Here is a 15,787-nt window from a genome sequence, read left to right on the forward strand (position 1 = left end):
ACTCGGAGGTTTGCCATTGCCTGCCACATCAAGATTAAACTTTATATAAGTCACAATACTCAGCAGGTGGGGGGAAATAATACATCCGAGGTAAGGCATGCCTGTCGTAAGAGACGACTAAAATCCGGCAGAAGAGAAGAGGCTCGGCTCGAAAGGCCTCATTTACCCCGAGTAAGACCAGCTGTAAAGCTCATCAAAATCGAGATCAGTAACATCCTGATTATGGTATACTGGAAAATATTCTTAGATTAGGAAGGCTATGGCTATGGCTGGTGAAAGTAATATTCTAGCACCTCAGTACAGGAGGGTGACACCTGACCGAAATGGCTAATAGGCTAATGCTACAATCGCCTCCGGCACGTTAAAACTCTGGCAAGCCTTCGGGTACGTTCCTTACATGTCACCATTAAGTTGGTGGTGCAGGCCCAGTGGAGAAATCCTGACTAATTCCTGTCCTGGCTCTGAACTATATTGCCCATGAAGCGTAGAGTCAACCCTCGCATGGCCCCCCTGCTCGCATAGATAATCATGGGGACACTTAGGGAAACTGCACTTTCGTGTAAGTATAGCGGTTTGAAGTCGAAATGCAAAAGAATGGAAAATGAATACTCAAAATAGAAACTAAACCACCGAGCAAAGAACAGATGAAGGAATCAGAGAGGTCGAAATGACAACGTGGATCCAAGGGCAGCCTTAAGAAAAGGTAGTTTACTGCTAAGATCCCCGCCGGCAAAGAACGCACCAGTCCTCAGTGCAGCTGGAAGCTGACCAGCCCGCACTGCGATCAAAAATATCAAAGCTGACAGCTCCGCAAACGGCAACGGGCACAGTAACATCAGCCTTCAGATGGAGGATGCCTTCAATACTGACATTGCAGGGCTACAATCAGCGCAGCATACGCTAACCAGCACTCTTGCAGTGGTAGAACGGCTCGTCATTCCCATTCCAGCGAATGGCAATACAGAAATGATCTCCACAAAAGAGAACGCGTCAATCGACGCTATTGAAATGTCTTCTCGGCTCGAGCTAATAAAAAACATGAGGAGGATGGAAGAAGAGGCAATCTCACAAGCAACGAAGTCAAGGCTGGAGTATCCAAAATGGCTAAGTTGCTAGATATAACGCTGAACGCTCTCGAACCTCCATAAGAACACTGCCATCCAACAAATAACAGATGCTCCCTCTGCGACAGCGAAACCGAAGCGAATGGCAACCAGCCCAGCTGCCCCCTGAGAGAAAGACAGGGCAAATGGACCCACAGGGAACAAAAAAGGACCCCCAGAGAAAATGGATTAAAGCTGGAAGTTACTAAGAGGGGCAATCAAAAGAAGACGAAGTATAAGCTAGCCAAGCCAAACAAAATGAGGAAGCCGCGAACGCAACACGCAATGCCAGAATGTTGTGATAAAACCCGCAGGAGGTCATAGCTAAGCCATAAAGAAATCAAATTAACATTTAAATAAGCAAGAAAAGTTTCTTATGAATTAATATTATCTATCTTAGTGCTAATAAATCTCTGAAGTTCGCGTCTAAATGTGTTTATGCTACTTATAGATAGTAAATTTTGTGGAAGAGAATTCCAAAGATGAGTCACGCGCACCAAGAACTGTCTCTCTGTCTTGAGTATTTAGCAGCGAGAAGTTTAGAGATTCTCACTGACTTCGAGAAAATTATTCTGAGGTCGAGGTGCCCAGGTACTTTCGAGTAGGAGATTTGTCTTTTATTTATATTTTATTACTTTTATCTACAGAGGAGAGGATACACATAAACTTCTGTAAATGCGAGTTTTTTCCATAGAAGGTTTTTATTGAAGATACTAAGTAATTAATGCCGCAGCAGTATTTAATTAGACATTTTTATTAACGAAATGTAAAAAAACTCAATTTTGAAAAAATTTCTGTATTAAGTGCATTCAATAAATATAATTTTTTAAGTTACTTTCTCTTTTTTTCTTGAGCGATGATGAACTTTAATTTCCCGTTTTTATATTTCGATATATCCTGCCACTTTTCAGGTGCCGTTGCATCACATAAAAACCTATCAAATCGAACGATATGAAGAGAGCAATTTGGAGTCGGTGGTGAGCGCTCTGCATTTCATGGTGACCACACAACATTTCATTAAAGGACAAATGAGGGTAATTTGCTGTGCTGTTCAATAAATATTAATTTCACATTTGTACACGCCAACGCAAGTAGTTGTATGTTTATGTGTATGTGTTTTCGTTTCAACAGCTCAAGTGCACTGCAAGCATATTTGATATATTCAAGGAGGAAATCGAAAGTGTCATCGAAGAGGATCGACCACGAATTATGGCCTCTGGGCGTTCATACGATATGCATAATAATTATCCGTATGAGCAGCACGCGAGCGGTGATGGCTTCGAGGATCATAATGAATCCTTTTTAACATATTCAGGTGAGTTATGGTGGGGGATGGTGAATAAAAGTAAACTGCATAGATTAAATATAATTACTGAATGTGGACAGCCGTGAAAACAATTCGGAAATTAATACGTGAATTTTTCTTAAAAAAGTAAGAGTAAAAGTAAAAGTGGTAATAACATTTAATGTTTTTAAATGCTTGTAAAGTGGACATTTTCTGATAGTTAATTTAGACTTAACTGTATTTGAAAGCTCATCAGCTGTCCAAGTTGCCACATATTTTTTTAACAAACAGTGGCTCAATTTACAAATTGTTGGTTTGAATTTTAATTCAAAATATTTTGTTTGAAACTTAAAATGAAATACGAGTATTCAAATTTGTATGTTTCGACAAACTATTATTATAGATCAAGAAAGTTAAAATAGTTTCATGAAGTATTTGTGGTGGAGGTGCGAGTATTGCAGCATAAATTCTAAGAACTGAATCGACACAATATAATTGAAATTATTTAAGAATTCTACAACAATTAGTGCAGGCAATTATTTTTTATTTGTGAAACTTATATATATATATATATATATATAATAGGACTATGGTTAAGTTCGTGCGGTTTTTTTTTCGAAATTTGAAACTTTATTGACGTAAAATGGTTACAAATTTAATATTCAAAGTATTGTCCATCGCTTGCTACTACTTTTTCCCATCATTTTTGGCAATTCACGGATTCCCTTTGTGAAAAATTCGGTCGGTTTTGCCGCAATCCACGAATCGATCCATTTTTTGACTTCATCGTAATTACGGAAGTGCTGGTCAGCCAGGCCATGTTGCATCGATCGGAAGAGATAGTAATCGGATGGCGCAAGGTCTGGACTATACGGCGGGTGGGGTAGGACATCCCATTTGAGCGTTTCTAAGTATGTTTTGACCACTTGTGCAACATGTGGCCGAGCATTGTCATGTTGCAAAATAACTTTGTCGTGTCTATCGGCGTATTGCGGCCGTTTTTCTCGCAGTGCTCGGCTCAAACGCATCAATTGTCGTCGGTAGACATCCCCCGTAATCGTTTCATTCGGTTTCAGTAGCTCATAATACACAACACCCAGCTGGTCCCACCAGATACACAGCATAACCTTCAGGCCATGAATATTCTGCGCCGACGTCGATGTTGAAGCATGGCCAGGGTATCCATACGTTGCCCGACGTTTTGGATTGTCGTAATGGACCCACTTTTCATCGCCAGTCACAATCCGATGCAAAAAACCCTTTCTTTTGTGCCGTTGAAGCAGTTGTTCGCATGCCATAAAACGGCGTTCAACGTCTCTTGGCTTCAATTGATACGGCACCCAATGGCCTACCTTTCGGATCATTCCCATGGCTTTTAAACGTTTGGAAATGGTTGATTGATCAACTCCCAAAGTTTTTGCAACCTCTTCTTGCGTTTGAGCCGGATCTTGATCGAGCAATTCCTCCAATTCGGTATCCATGAACTTTGGCGGCGCACCCTCACGTTCTTCGTCTTCCAAGCCAAAATCACCACTTTTAAAGCGTGCAAACCACTTCTGGCACGTTCGCTCAGTTAGAGCATGCTCACCATAAACTTCCACCAAGATACGATGACTTTCGGCTGCTTTTTTCTTCATATTAAAATAATGAAGAAGAATTCCCCGCAAAAACACATTATTTGGCACGAAATTCGACATTTTCAAGTGTGGTAAAAATATTGTTGTTTACGCTTCAAATAAAAAACTTATACTGACGTTTGTGCCTTACGACAGTAGCTCTCCAATGAATGTTTGGAAATGTGGATCGATGGAATAATAATCAAGTTACGCCATCTGTTGTAAAACCGCAAGGAACTTATTCATAGTCCTATTATATATATGTTTGAGGACCTACAGTTTCAAGCCGACTCCGAACGGCAGATATTTTTATGAGGAGCTTTTTCATGACTCGGAGGTATGCCATTGCCTGCCGAGGGGCGACCGCTATTAGAAACAACTTTTTCTTAATTTTTTGATCTTTCACCGAGATTCGAACCAACGTTCACTCTTTGAATTCCGAGTAATAGTCACGCACCAACCCATTCGGCCACGGCGGTAATTGAGCAAAAAGACTGCCTGAAATCTTTTGTTTCCACACAGGAAAATATCTTGTGCGGAAGGATAACAACAGACTCCGAGGACTCGTTGGAAACTTGTATGAAAACGCAAAGAGTTTAAAACAACAAGAAAGCATGATAGTGTGCTACGTTCCAGTCATACAGCCACTTTTGTGAATGACAAAAACCAGCTATTAAAAACGTTAAGAAAAAATTGTACTCGAAGAATGGCTTGAAAACATCAGGGAGAAAGCAACGGATAACTAATGTCGTTTCACTTCACCGCGTTACACACATTCTGTCCTATGAACCAAAACTCCTTTTTGGAAAGGGGATAAAAAATAAAAATACACGTGAATCGGCGATTTTCATATACACGTCAGAATTTTTTTTTTTTGTATTTTATAACTTGAAACGAGCAATTCTTGTATGCATATCTGTATAGCCACACGATCTCAGGATTAGCTTAACGGATTTGAATGAAATTGGGCACACGGATAGTGTATCACATTTCTAGACTTTTCACCTAGGTGTTGCCACTGACAATGTTTCACAGGGTTGCCACCTGTTCGAAATTAAAAAAAAAAAATTACATGAGATATGCCGATGTGGGTATCAAAAGAAAGGTATTTCACTCCGCATTACAATAGAGATATAAAACCCCGAATTTTTTTATTAATTTTATTATATTAAAATTAAAAATTGTTACATAAAAAATTAAAAAACTTAGGCCTTTTATTTTTGCGTTTGTAAGCATTTGTGCCAGTATCGCGACAAATAGACCAACAGTATTCGCCAAGCATATGCGTAATGTCTTGTCCTTTAAAGCGCTTTTCAATAGCTGCAATGTTCTGATGGAACCTTTCGCCATGTTCATCGCTACAAGTTCCTAAATCACCAGGGAAACAATCTAAATGATTGTGAAGGAAATGGATCTTTAGCGACATTAATATGCTCATTTCGCCATATGCCGAAATCATTTCTGCACCAATATTTTTATAATTGTCAGCTCGTGTTGTTGCACGTTGTTCGATAGCATTCAATTTTAATGAAAATTCATAACTTGCAACTATTTTTTTTATCTGCGGACCACTGAAAACACCTTAAATTATAAACATCATTAAAAAAATAAAGTTACTAAAAGCCTTCGTAAAAAAATACCTGCATGAATCTTTGCGCCACTCAGTTTCGGAAAAATATTGCGCAAACTTGCAATCGCCTCGCCCTCACGATCCAATTTTTTAACAAAATTTGATACGACACCGAGCTTAATGTGTAGTGATGGCAAAACGCTTTGAGATGGCCGCACTAATGGTAGATTTTCTACACTTTCTACGCCTACTTTGTAGCATGTTCGCGGCCTCCACTTGAATTCAGTGTAATGCTGATCTCTTTTGCGACCTTCAAATGTACACAAAAGCAAAAAGATGATCGGAACTTCTGGAACTGTAACAAACACACAAACGGCACAGAGTGTGTTGTATGAAACAATAAATTAAAGGTTAATAAGTTGTTTAACCAGTTAACTGTGTCGCCAGAATTGAGCTATGACGAGTATATTCGTCAATGACAGAGTAAGTTGCGCTGGTAAGATATTGGATGAAAAAGATAGTTGGATAGTTGCTCATTTTGGGGACATATGAACTAAAAATAAAACAATAGTAATTTACAGAACTTCTGGACAACTTTATAATATTTACGCACTTGAAATTTTTACGTTGCACTGTACTTATTTGATAAGAACCGCCGCCACTTGGTAAGATATGCACTGACACACAAGAGTTAGCTTTCTAGTTTATAAATCCACTTTTTGACTTTTGCCTTTGCCCCTTTTAGGTTAACATCTGAAAAACGTTATCATCGCACATAAATAAATTCATTATGCGAAATGGTGAACTTTTTCAATCAGTGCATACGGGGAAGCATGACATTATCTCAAACTGTTTATATTTTCTATTTGTTTGTTTTATTCCGGCATAGCCTCAAAATATTCTAAACATCTTGAAATTTGAGAATATGTGTTGTTTTTCTCAAAAATTGTAATTTAAATAGCCAATGGTCACTAATTTACACGCATGACGAGTATACTCGCCAATCACAGTTAACTGGTTAAAAATTTGGAGTCCCTTCAAGTTATGCCGAAAATTTAGAAAAAAAATTTAAAAAAAAAAAAAAAAAATTCTAGAAAATCTGAGAATTGATAAAATTTTTTTTTTTTAATTTTACATAATAAAAACATTCCCACGAGTCTGCCTGTAGAAATTCAGCGCGATTGGATCACGGAAAAAGGGTTAAAAATTGCTACGAGCTCTATATTTTATACATAAAAAAAAAAATTCTGTCGTGTACATGAAAATCGCCGATACACGTGTATTTTTATTTTTTCTCCCCTTTCTGAAAAAGTATATTTGGTTCATAGGACAGAAAAAAAGTTCGTTTTTGTAACGCAGTGCTTAGATCGAGGCAGAGTAGTATACCGGAAGTGTTAGTAACGAGACGAATTAAAGCACGGCTTGTGCTGAGAGCACATATTTTTTTTGCTAATCAAAGAGAGGATTTATTTTAATTTCTGACATTTGACAATTTACCTCTTCTAATTTTCTAGTCTCTGCAAAAAGTGAGAGTGAGTGCTGTCGAGCTTTTCTTTTTTATCTGTAGTCACAAAATTGTCAAAATAGTTGTGTGAAAATTTAATTCTTACGAGAAATGGAAGAAATAGAAATGTGTGGAAGTGTTGAAGTTTTCGTCCCTTATTCTCTTAAGAAATGCGCAACATGTTCGCTAGGCCTATGGCAATAATATCGTAATATTATAATGTCACATAATGAAAATAATTTTTTTTATTGAAAAAGGAAATCGTTACTAGAAATATCAAAAATGTATAAGTAAAGTTCTACTAGGTTAGATTCTTTGACTCATCGTCCTTGAATGGTACCGAGGATCTTGGGGATACAAGTGTCAGCTTAATCAATGTGTTTGCACTTAAAATAAAAGGGTTCAACGAGGAGTATCAGGTAAACTGGTATAACAGTAGATCTGCAACGGTCTAAGTGAGTTGATTTAGAGACCGACTGCCACTTCTACGTGCCTGCCTAGTGTATTCAAAATAAAATATAAAAATATATTCAAGCGCTAGACTCATTTGGCAGTATTTAAGCTCTGTCTAAGCCATCTTTAAGCAATTAAAAGCTAATAATTCCATATTTCGGATGAGCTCAAACAATTTAGCACTATTTCTTTAATTAGGCCTTTAATTTGTCTAGCTCTTTTATTTATAATTTTATATTTTAGGTCACTGCACCTTCCTCGGTTCCTCAAGTCAGTGTTAATCTAAACAAATTTAATGACGTTAAAAACCCAGCGCCACTAAATTTCATACTCACCAATTTTTAATGAAGCCCATGTGTGCCGACCTACACACATACACACATATATATGCATAAAAAACTTGAATGTGTGTCAACATTGGAAGCTATTTATTTAATGCAAATTGCAATAAACTTCAAATTTCTCGCTTCGTTTAATAAGCAAATCGACCTCCTTTGCCCACCACTCCTTCGAACGCATATTTAATCGAAAGCAAATCAACTTTAACAGAGAACGACTTTTGGTGTTGGTGTGTGTATACAAATTTGGAACTCCTTCTACTGCACTTCCTTAATATTTCAACGCCATATTCTCAATTCGTGAGTTTCCTGCCGCCCCCACTTTCTAAATAATGTCACACACATCGCAACGCGCCTGTTTGATTCGTACTGGTACACATACACACACGCACAAACCTTACAAAATGCAAACAAATTTCAACAGCCTCGCTGAACACATGCTCATATATTCATGCATACATAGCCGCCATACGTCTAAATAAAGTAGTGCATGACGTTATCCGCCTTCAAAGCATGCAATACATCGAACGACAACGACAACGTCAACGTTGTTGCTCAATATTTGTGAAAATATGATAAAGAAGGAAGGAGCAAAGATATGGTGTAGGGAGTGAAAGAACATGCCCTTTGGGTGTAAATAAAAAAGAAATTTCACTAAAGTGTTGCCACTTACTTGAGGCAACATTGACATACACAAATTCAAGCAAACACGCCTAAAAGCAGACGCAAAGAATTTCCGAAGCAGGCATGCAGTGTGCAGTGGAGAGCGCAGAGATTTCACACACATAGTTCTGCATGTACAAATAGTGAAACTTAAATTGAGTTAAGCCAGTGCCACTGAAGCCTGGTGGAAGGACAGTGGGTCTTTGGTGTGTTTTTACAAGTGTTGTAGCCGCTGCCTTAGCAACTTCCTTAGCTACAGCTGCTTATGATCAAAATAATAAACTAAAGCTAAAGCGCATTAAAATATGCAAAGATATTTATAGCACACATACGCGCATACATTAGCTCCCACTGGCAGGCATGAATCCACCGATACTCACTGTGCTACTAGAAGCAAGTGAGCCAATCAGTAGCCAACAACGCTAACGACTCTAGACACTGAAAATGTCGCCGCAAAGTCAAGGCAAAAATGTATGTCGTTCTGCCAGAAAAAAAAAATTGCATTGCTGCGAGATATTGCTTCGTAAATGGCTACGTTCATATGGGCACTGATCGCTGAGGGCTGATGGAGCATGGCAGACAAGTCGCTGCCTCAGATTGGCACTTACAGTTCATAATGCATGCAAATGCAATGTTAACATACACCAAAGTGTCAACAAAGTGCAAATTTACTACCATTTCCTACACTTTTTTGCTGCGCCTTGCACCCGCATGCCCTTTGCGTGCTTCATCACTGAGTTGCCCTCAATTGCGCAGATTTCGAACCAGTGTGGCTCGTTTTTTTTTTTGTTTTCAACTTATTTAATGGCTACTGGCGTTTTTCAAGAAATGCGGGTATGTTAGTTTTTACTCAAATATGTAAATATGTGCGTGTGTATGTGAACTTACCCACTTTCTTCCGAAAACAATCAATTTTTATTGTTCTTCAGCTTTGCTTCTCTGCTGCTCATATTTACAAAACCGTTACAAAATAAGTTCACATGGCACATGTAACGTATTTCTCTTAATTTGGTATCTACCCAAAGTGTTTTCAGAGTAAATTTAATCATTTCCAAATACATCTCGCGGGCTTTATGTTTCTCGCACGAGTTTCCTTCTACGCAGAGTTCTTTTACGCATTTAAGTACTGATAATTTGTATATCCCCGCGCGTAAGCTCATGAATAATATAATTTGGTCGCATAACGGTATTAATGTTGATGTAATGAAGAAGATTAATGGGACTTAGGTTGGCGCACAGCCCAAGGGTCTCGAAGAAAAAAGCACCCAGTGACCTTAGTCGTCTAGCTGACAACGCCGGACATTTAAAGTGAAAGTGCTCAACAGTCTCCTTCTCTGAAAGATCCCCACAGCTTCTGTAATGGGGATTAAATGATAACACTAGCTTTTCCGCATGTGTGCCGATCGTCCAGTGACTGGTAAACACTACTAAGTGTTTGAAAATTGAATGGCGAGGGGTCCAAAGGACTTTCTGAGTCCTCCGTATATTGTACTGGGGCCAAAGGGTTTTCGAAATAACACATGAAGAAATAGAGATCTACCTTTTCTGCGATTTTCCTGAGAAATAATTTGTGCAGTTCTCCTTTAACAACTGTCAGTGGGATGCCGATGAGCGGGTAGGAGGGCGCTGAGGCCAATTCAGTCCCCTTCCTGACAAGCTCATCAGCAATTTAATTTCTCCTCTATGTCCTGGATCCCAAATCAGAGAACCCTGCACACCCAAGAGATTTGATCTCCCCCTTACAGGAATTTACTAGTTTGGTTCTGCACCATGGCGTCGTCAGAGCCTTAATCGCGGTTTGACTATCGGAGAAAATGTTAATATCTCCCTCGGTCCCACGTTCCCTAAGCATTTTGCATGCCTGCAGAATCGCAAAGACTTCTGCCTGAAAAACACTAGCAGTATTCGGCAGTTTAAAGCAGATAAATCAATTAGCTGATTTAGAGAAAACCCCTGTTCCGACTCCCGATTCCATCTTGGAGCCGTCAGTGAAGACAGAGGTGCAAGCTTCGGCGCAGATTTCCCCCTCTATCCAATCTTGCCTATTTAAAAAGGTTTGCCTAGCACGACCCTCAAACCTAGTTTGCGGATAGAGAGATATGTTCGAAGTTCGGAGAAATACGGTTTTAATTGCCTGAAAATGCTACCATGCCCCTTGAGAGATTGACTCCAGAGGCCAACATCCTTTAATTCGATGTTGAGAAGTAAGTGCAAAAGGACATTCAGGACAGCACTGGGGCAAGTTTTACATGCTCCGGTGATGCCAATGCATGCAGTCCTTTGCACCCTCCCCAGCTTAGAGCTATTTTAGCCCTTCCGAAGAGTTTTCCACCAAACCAGGCATCCATACCTTAAATCTGGCAAAACCACTGCGTTGTACATCCACAGCACGACCTGTGGCTTGAGTACCGATTTTTTTCAAAACATAGATTTGCATAGAAGGCTATACTGGCCTTCATTTCCCGATTTTCAATGTGTCGCTTCCAATGGAATTTGGAGTCAAGCATTACTCCAAGGTACTTCACTTTCGATAAAGGCGGGAGAACGTGGTCGTTTAATTTGGGAAGTCAAAAGTATGGAGGTTTGTATTTTCTGATTAATAGCACCAGCTCCGTTTTTTCAGATATCAGATATAAAGATTTTTATATCAATATGGAGTCTGAAATTTTATTAGCTGTTTTGTAAAATAATCTGCGAATAAATATTTAACAATTTTTTTGATGAATTTTAATGAATCTGTAATCCCACAAGCGGCTTCACAAATATTATTCCGTTATACTTTGCTTTTCCGGGGAAAATTCGTCTGGTAGAGCAAGTCCCCTTTCAATTTGTCTTGACGAAGAAGACAGCTATAAAAATGAATTCTTTTTGGACTAGTTTCTAAGAATCCCTTTGAGCAGCATGATTTGAGAGTAAAAATAATGCGTAGCGTGCCAAACTGCTTCTTGAATTTAAATTTGGTGGCTTTTGATTGGTTCTTAAAAATAAAAAATGTAGAAAAATCGAGAAAAATAGAGCTTGAGATCTCATAAAAGTAGCAAAGGGGAGAGCAATACGAGCTTTGAGCTTCCCAGGGCACGAATAAGATCTAAGTAGAGTTATTCTAATGAAAACAACTCAGTGGAGATGTAAAATCAATTTCTCCGTTAATTAGACTAAACTTAAAATGGAGTGAGAGAGTTCATCTTCCATTTTCTAGAGGTATTAAATTAATAAGGTCTCAATGGAAATTGTCAGCAGCGGGTTTGGAATGGTATGATGTTTGAACCTAAGACGGAGTGGAATTTAATTCTATCAAATAAAAAAAAAACGTAACTGCAGCTAAGCACCTTTGTAATATAGTTATTTGTATTTGATTTCAAAGCTGACGATTTCTTAAACTACTAATTCTGGTTCTCGAATAGTCGTAGGCCAATGCTAATTCATACCGCTCGATTGTTTGGAAAGTTGCAGTAACTCGTTTTGCCAAAAACTTGTACAAAATGAAATAGCAGTGGGATTTGTGTTATAAAGGGTGGTAAAATTTCAAGGGCCGATGTTGAATGTGAACCACATCTAAACGTCAACGACACCGTTGGACTTCTTTTTTTGGGGTTATTTGAAAGAAAAGGTGTATGTCGATAAGCCAGCAACAATTCAAGAGCTAAAGGATGAGATAATTCGGCACACTAACGGCACAGAACCTCAATTATGCCTCAGCGTCATCGACAATTTGGACCATCGGATGAAGGTGTGCCGCCGAGGCCGTGGCAGCCATTTGACCGATATTTTGTTTCATACGTAATTGAGCCATACCAATATTATCACACTAAAGAGCAATGATAATAATTTCTTAAGAAAATTGCATTTTGTTCAAAATCAACACCGGCCCTTGAAACCTAACCACCCTTTAGCAGCCATCCTTAGGTTTTTCGTGCCAAGCCATTCCTAAGTCACTTCTATGGTATGTTGCTCAATATTTTCTATCTTCTGGAACGTTTTGCGGTCATAGCGATTGATACATCATCCGCAAAACCAATAAGTGATACTCCGTTGTATACTTGGAGACGCAAATTACCATCGTGCAGGCTATTCCACAGTAGGGGACCTACCACACCAGCTGTAACTTTGTAGTCGATAGCTTCAACGTCGCTGTCGTAGCACAAAACTCTTTCGGACAAATACCCCTGATGTTGAGTAGAATAAAAGAAAATACCATTGGTTGCCACATCTCGTACTGGGTTGCCCATATTCGACGGACCCATGTGTTTTTTTTAAATCCGCGGGCAACAATCTTTGCGTCAATTGAATCTTATACGGGAATAAATGCAAATCAATGCATATAATTCGTTGTAAAGTGGTCCGAGCAATGCCCAACTGCTGATAACGGCGATTTTGGGATGTCCTTGGCGACGTCTCAACACTGGCCCGTACAAGAGCAATATTCTCATCCCATCGCCTTGGTCGCATCACCAGTCGAAAACCTTTCGTACAAACGTTTAATGGTGTTCTTAGAAGGCGCACTTTTCACAGTATTTAATTTTTTACACGCACGTTGAGTTTTCACAATTGACTTCTTTTGTTGAATGTAAATTTCGACAATTTGGGAGCGCTTGCATGGCGTGTACTGTTCCATGGTAAAAATCTGCTTGGACTGACGCTTCCAACGCGATCTGACATTAAGCGATCTGACGTCTCTGTCAAAAGATACAGGGTTACCAGATGGGTCCGTCGAATATGGGCGACCCTGTATTATATATTTTTTTACCGGAATGTCCATAGAACGGCAGTGTTACTTAATTCTTAAATGCCCACCTTTTTCTTCTATGAAATTAAAAATATACTTGGAATCTTATTCCATTTTAAAGATTTTTGTTCCACAACTCTTCAGTTCAGTTTTAGACATTTTACAAAGAGTTTTGTTTATGGGTCTCTTACAGAACCGAAGACGTTTAAGCATCCACAAATGCTTGATATTGCAAAATGCATTTGGCGAGGTGTAAAAATAAATTAGAGAAGAGCACATCCGCTACGACATGCCTGGCGTGTATGTTTATGTTTCAGCCTGCTTAGAGTCGTTTTAAAATAAATTTAATGAATTAATTTTGATTTAATGTGTGGTTGGTTTCTGGCGCTGCCACTAGAAGTTTAGGGGTTAAACATCGTGGCCATAATTTTTTGTAGAGATCTCCAATCACCTTACGACCTTTATAAATAATTTCTCTCTATACGCATTTTGAATAATGTAATGAAATATTTTCGATTCTACCTCTCCATTTGCACCAACAACAACAAAGTTGTGCATTTTTCTATCTAAAAAGCGCAGCAGCTCTCCATTTTGTACGAAAACATACAATAAATTACATTCGAGATTCCGATTGATTGACACTAATGCACAATTTTTCTTGCTTATCAAAAACTCTTTTGCTCAGTTTCTCATCTCTCCATTCTGTGTCTGTCTCCCTTTCTAGCGGCCGACATCACATCTTCTGCAGCAACTGTACACCATACGACAGCGCACATCTATGCGAAAGCTCTCAAAATGCATTGGAAATACATTTGGACTGGTCTGATGGCGACAGCGGCAGCCATTCAGGCATCCAGTAGTCAGCAGAAGCAACCTGTAATGGAACAGGACTTGCAGCGCCACCGATATATCAAATGGATAAGTGAAGCAAGTAATGGAAAAGAAGAAGAAGAGGAGCAAGAAGAAGAAGAAGGAGAAGGCATAGCAGCTACAGCAATGAAGAATGTGGCCGCGTTAGAGCTGTTTTGTGTCGGTGAAAGCGTTGCTTATATTTTCGCTGCTATTTGCGCGAGCATCTTTGTATGCGCACTGACACGCCATTTTATAAGCCATCAAAGGCAGCCAAACAAATTAGTGAGGGCGGAAGCGGGGCAAGCAATGAAGCTACGAGAAGCATCCTCGATTGTCGCGCCACCATTGGCAACATTTACTGTCACAGTGTTGCTCTCGAAAGTAATAGACGCAGCAGCAGCAGCAGCAGCAGCAACGTATGATGCGAAAGGTGGGGCAGTCACATCACCGACAACAAAATCACCTGCAACGACGGTGTTAGTCAAACGGACATTGAAAGGACAAAAATCCTATCATAATTGCGTTACAAAAAATTTGAATTCATTGAGTGTAAGACTCTGGGGATTTCCACGAACGCTGTTGATGGTGGCGGCAAATCCATTACAAAAATTGCGAGTGTTGAAACAACAACAAACACAAAAGAAGCAATATGAGCAGCGTGAAAGCACAGCAATATTGCACAACGAGGCGCGCTTTCGGGGCAATGCAAATCAACAGCTGTCGCTGGCACTTGCCGGCAGGAGTCCATCACCTCCTTCAGCAATAATTTTCAACGAACTGGCATTTGGTGGTTCGGATGTAAGTGCTGCCATGCATGGTGCAATTGGCGTTTGCCATACCATCGGCACTTACAGCTGCAGCAGCAGAGGTGGCGGCAGCAACAATCAACCGATTGCCAATTTCGCTAAGGACGCGTCAAAGGATCTAACATTATTGATGATGATTGCGCAACGTTTTGATTGTCAACATGTTGACGATTTTGTTACAGTATCACCCGGTGTGAGGCAAAAACTGCAACAACAACAGCAACAGCAACAGCAGCTGCGTAAAGTGCAACTGCAGTCGATAGAAAATCATAAAGTGTTGGCGAAAGCAAAGGCGTTGCCGTTTAATTGGCAAGGAAACTGCGCGCCTCCTCGTCCTTGCTGGAGCGAGTGCTGATGCCGGCCAATGGTAGTATAAGTAAATGCTTGAAAAGACAAGCGGAAATAATAAATAGCTTAAAATAAATGAATAAATAATGAAGTAATGAAACAATAGACCCGTAAGCGGCGCGTTGACTTGCAAGCAAAGAAACAAAAGCTACTTTAATAGAAACAGGAAAAGCCCAAAAAGAACAAAAAAACAAAAAAAGAAAAATAGAATAATAAATTAGAAATTAGAAATAAGAATTTGTTGCTGCTTCTAATGGCACCAAAGCAGCAGTGTGTGTAAATACCCAAGTAGTTGAAAAACCTAAAAAGTTGTGAAAATACGATAGTCAATAATTTTGATTTACGACAAAAAATGTAGAACTATAATTTTTATGTAAGTAAATGAAAATAGAAATGTATGCCAAAAATAGAATTATAGTCAAATATTTATTCTTTATGGTAAAATAATTATTAAAAAAGCATTTAATGTATTAATAGGAGAAAAGCTCTTCATTGTAGTGACACAGCACCCGAAAATGCCCTG

The 15,787-nt window shown here is 39.2% G+C and overlaps 1 protein-coding gene across 1 annotated transcript in view; it reads left to right on the forward strand.

Annotated features, from left to right (window-relative positions):
* LOC129247249 (uncharacterized) overlaps positions 1-15,404 on the forward strand; it is a 58,281-nt gene extending 42,877 nt beyond the window's left edge. The window contains exons 5-7 of the mRNA XM_054886299.1: positions 2,015-2,137; positions 2,235-2,418; positions 13,983-15,404. Of these exons, the coding sequence (XP_054742274.1) occupies positions 2,015-2,137; positions 2,235-2,418; positions 13,983-15,271 (1,596 nt within the window). The 3' untranslated portion in view covers positions 15,272-15,404. The remainder of the gene's footprint in view (positions 1-2,014; positions 2,138-2,234; positions 2,419-13,982) is intronic.
* The last annotated feature ends 383 nt before the right edge of the window (positions 15,405-15,787 follow it).

Source organism: Anastrepha obliqua, chromosome 5 (genome assembly GCF_027943255.1).
Source record: "Anastrepha obliqua isolate idAnaObli1 chromosome 5, idAnaObli1_1.0, whole genome shotgun sequence".
Taxonomy (NCBI): Eukaryota; Metazoa; Arthropoda; class Insecta; order Diptera; family Tephritidae; genus Anastrepha; species Anastrepha obliqua.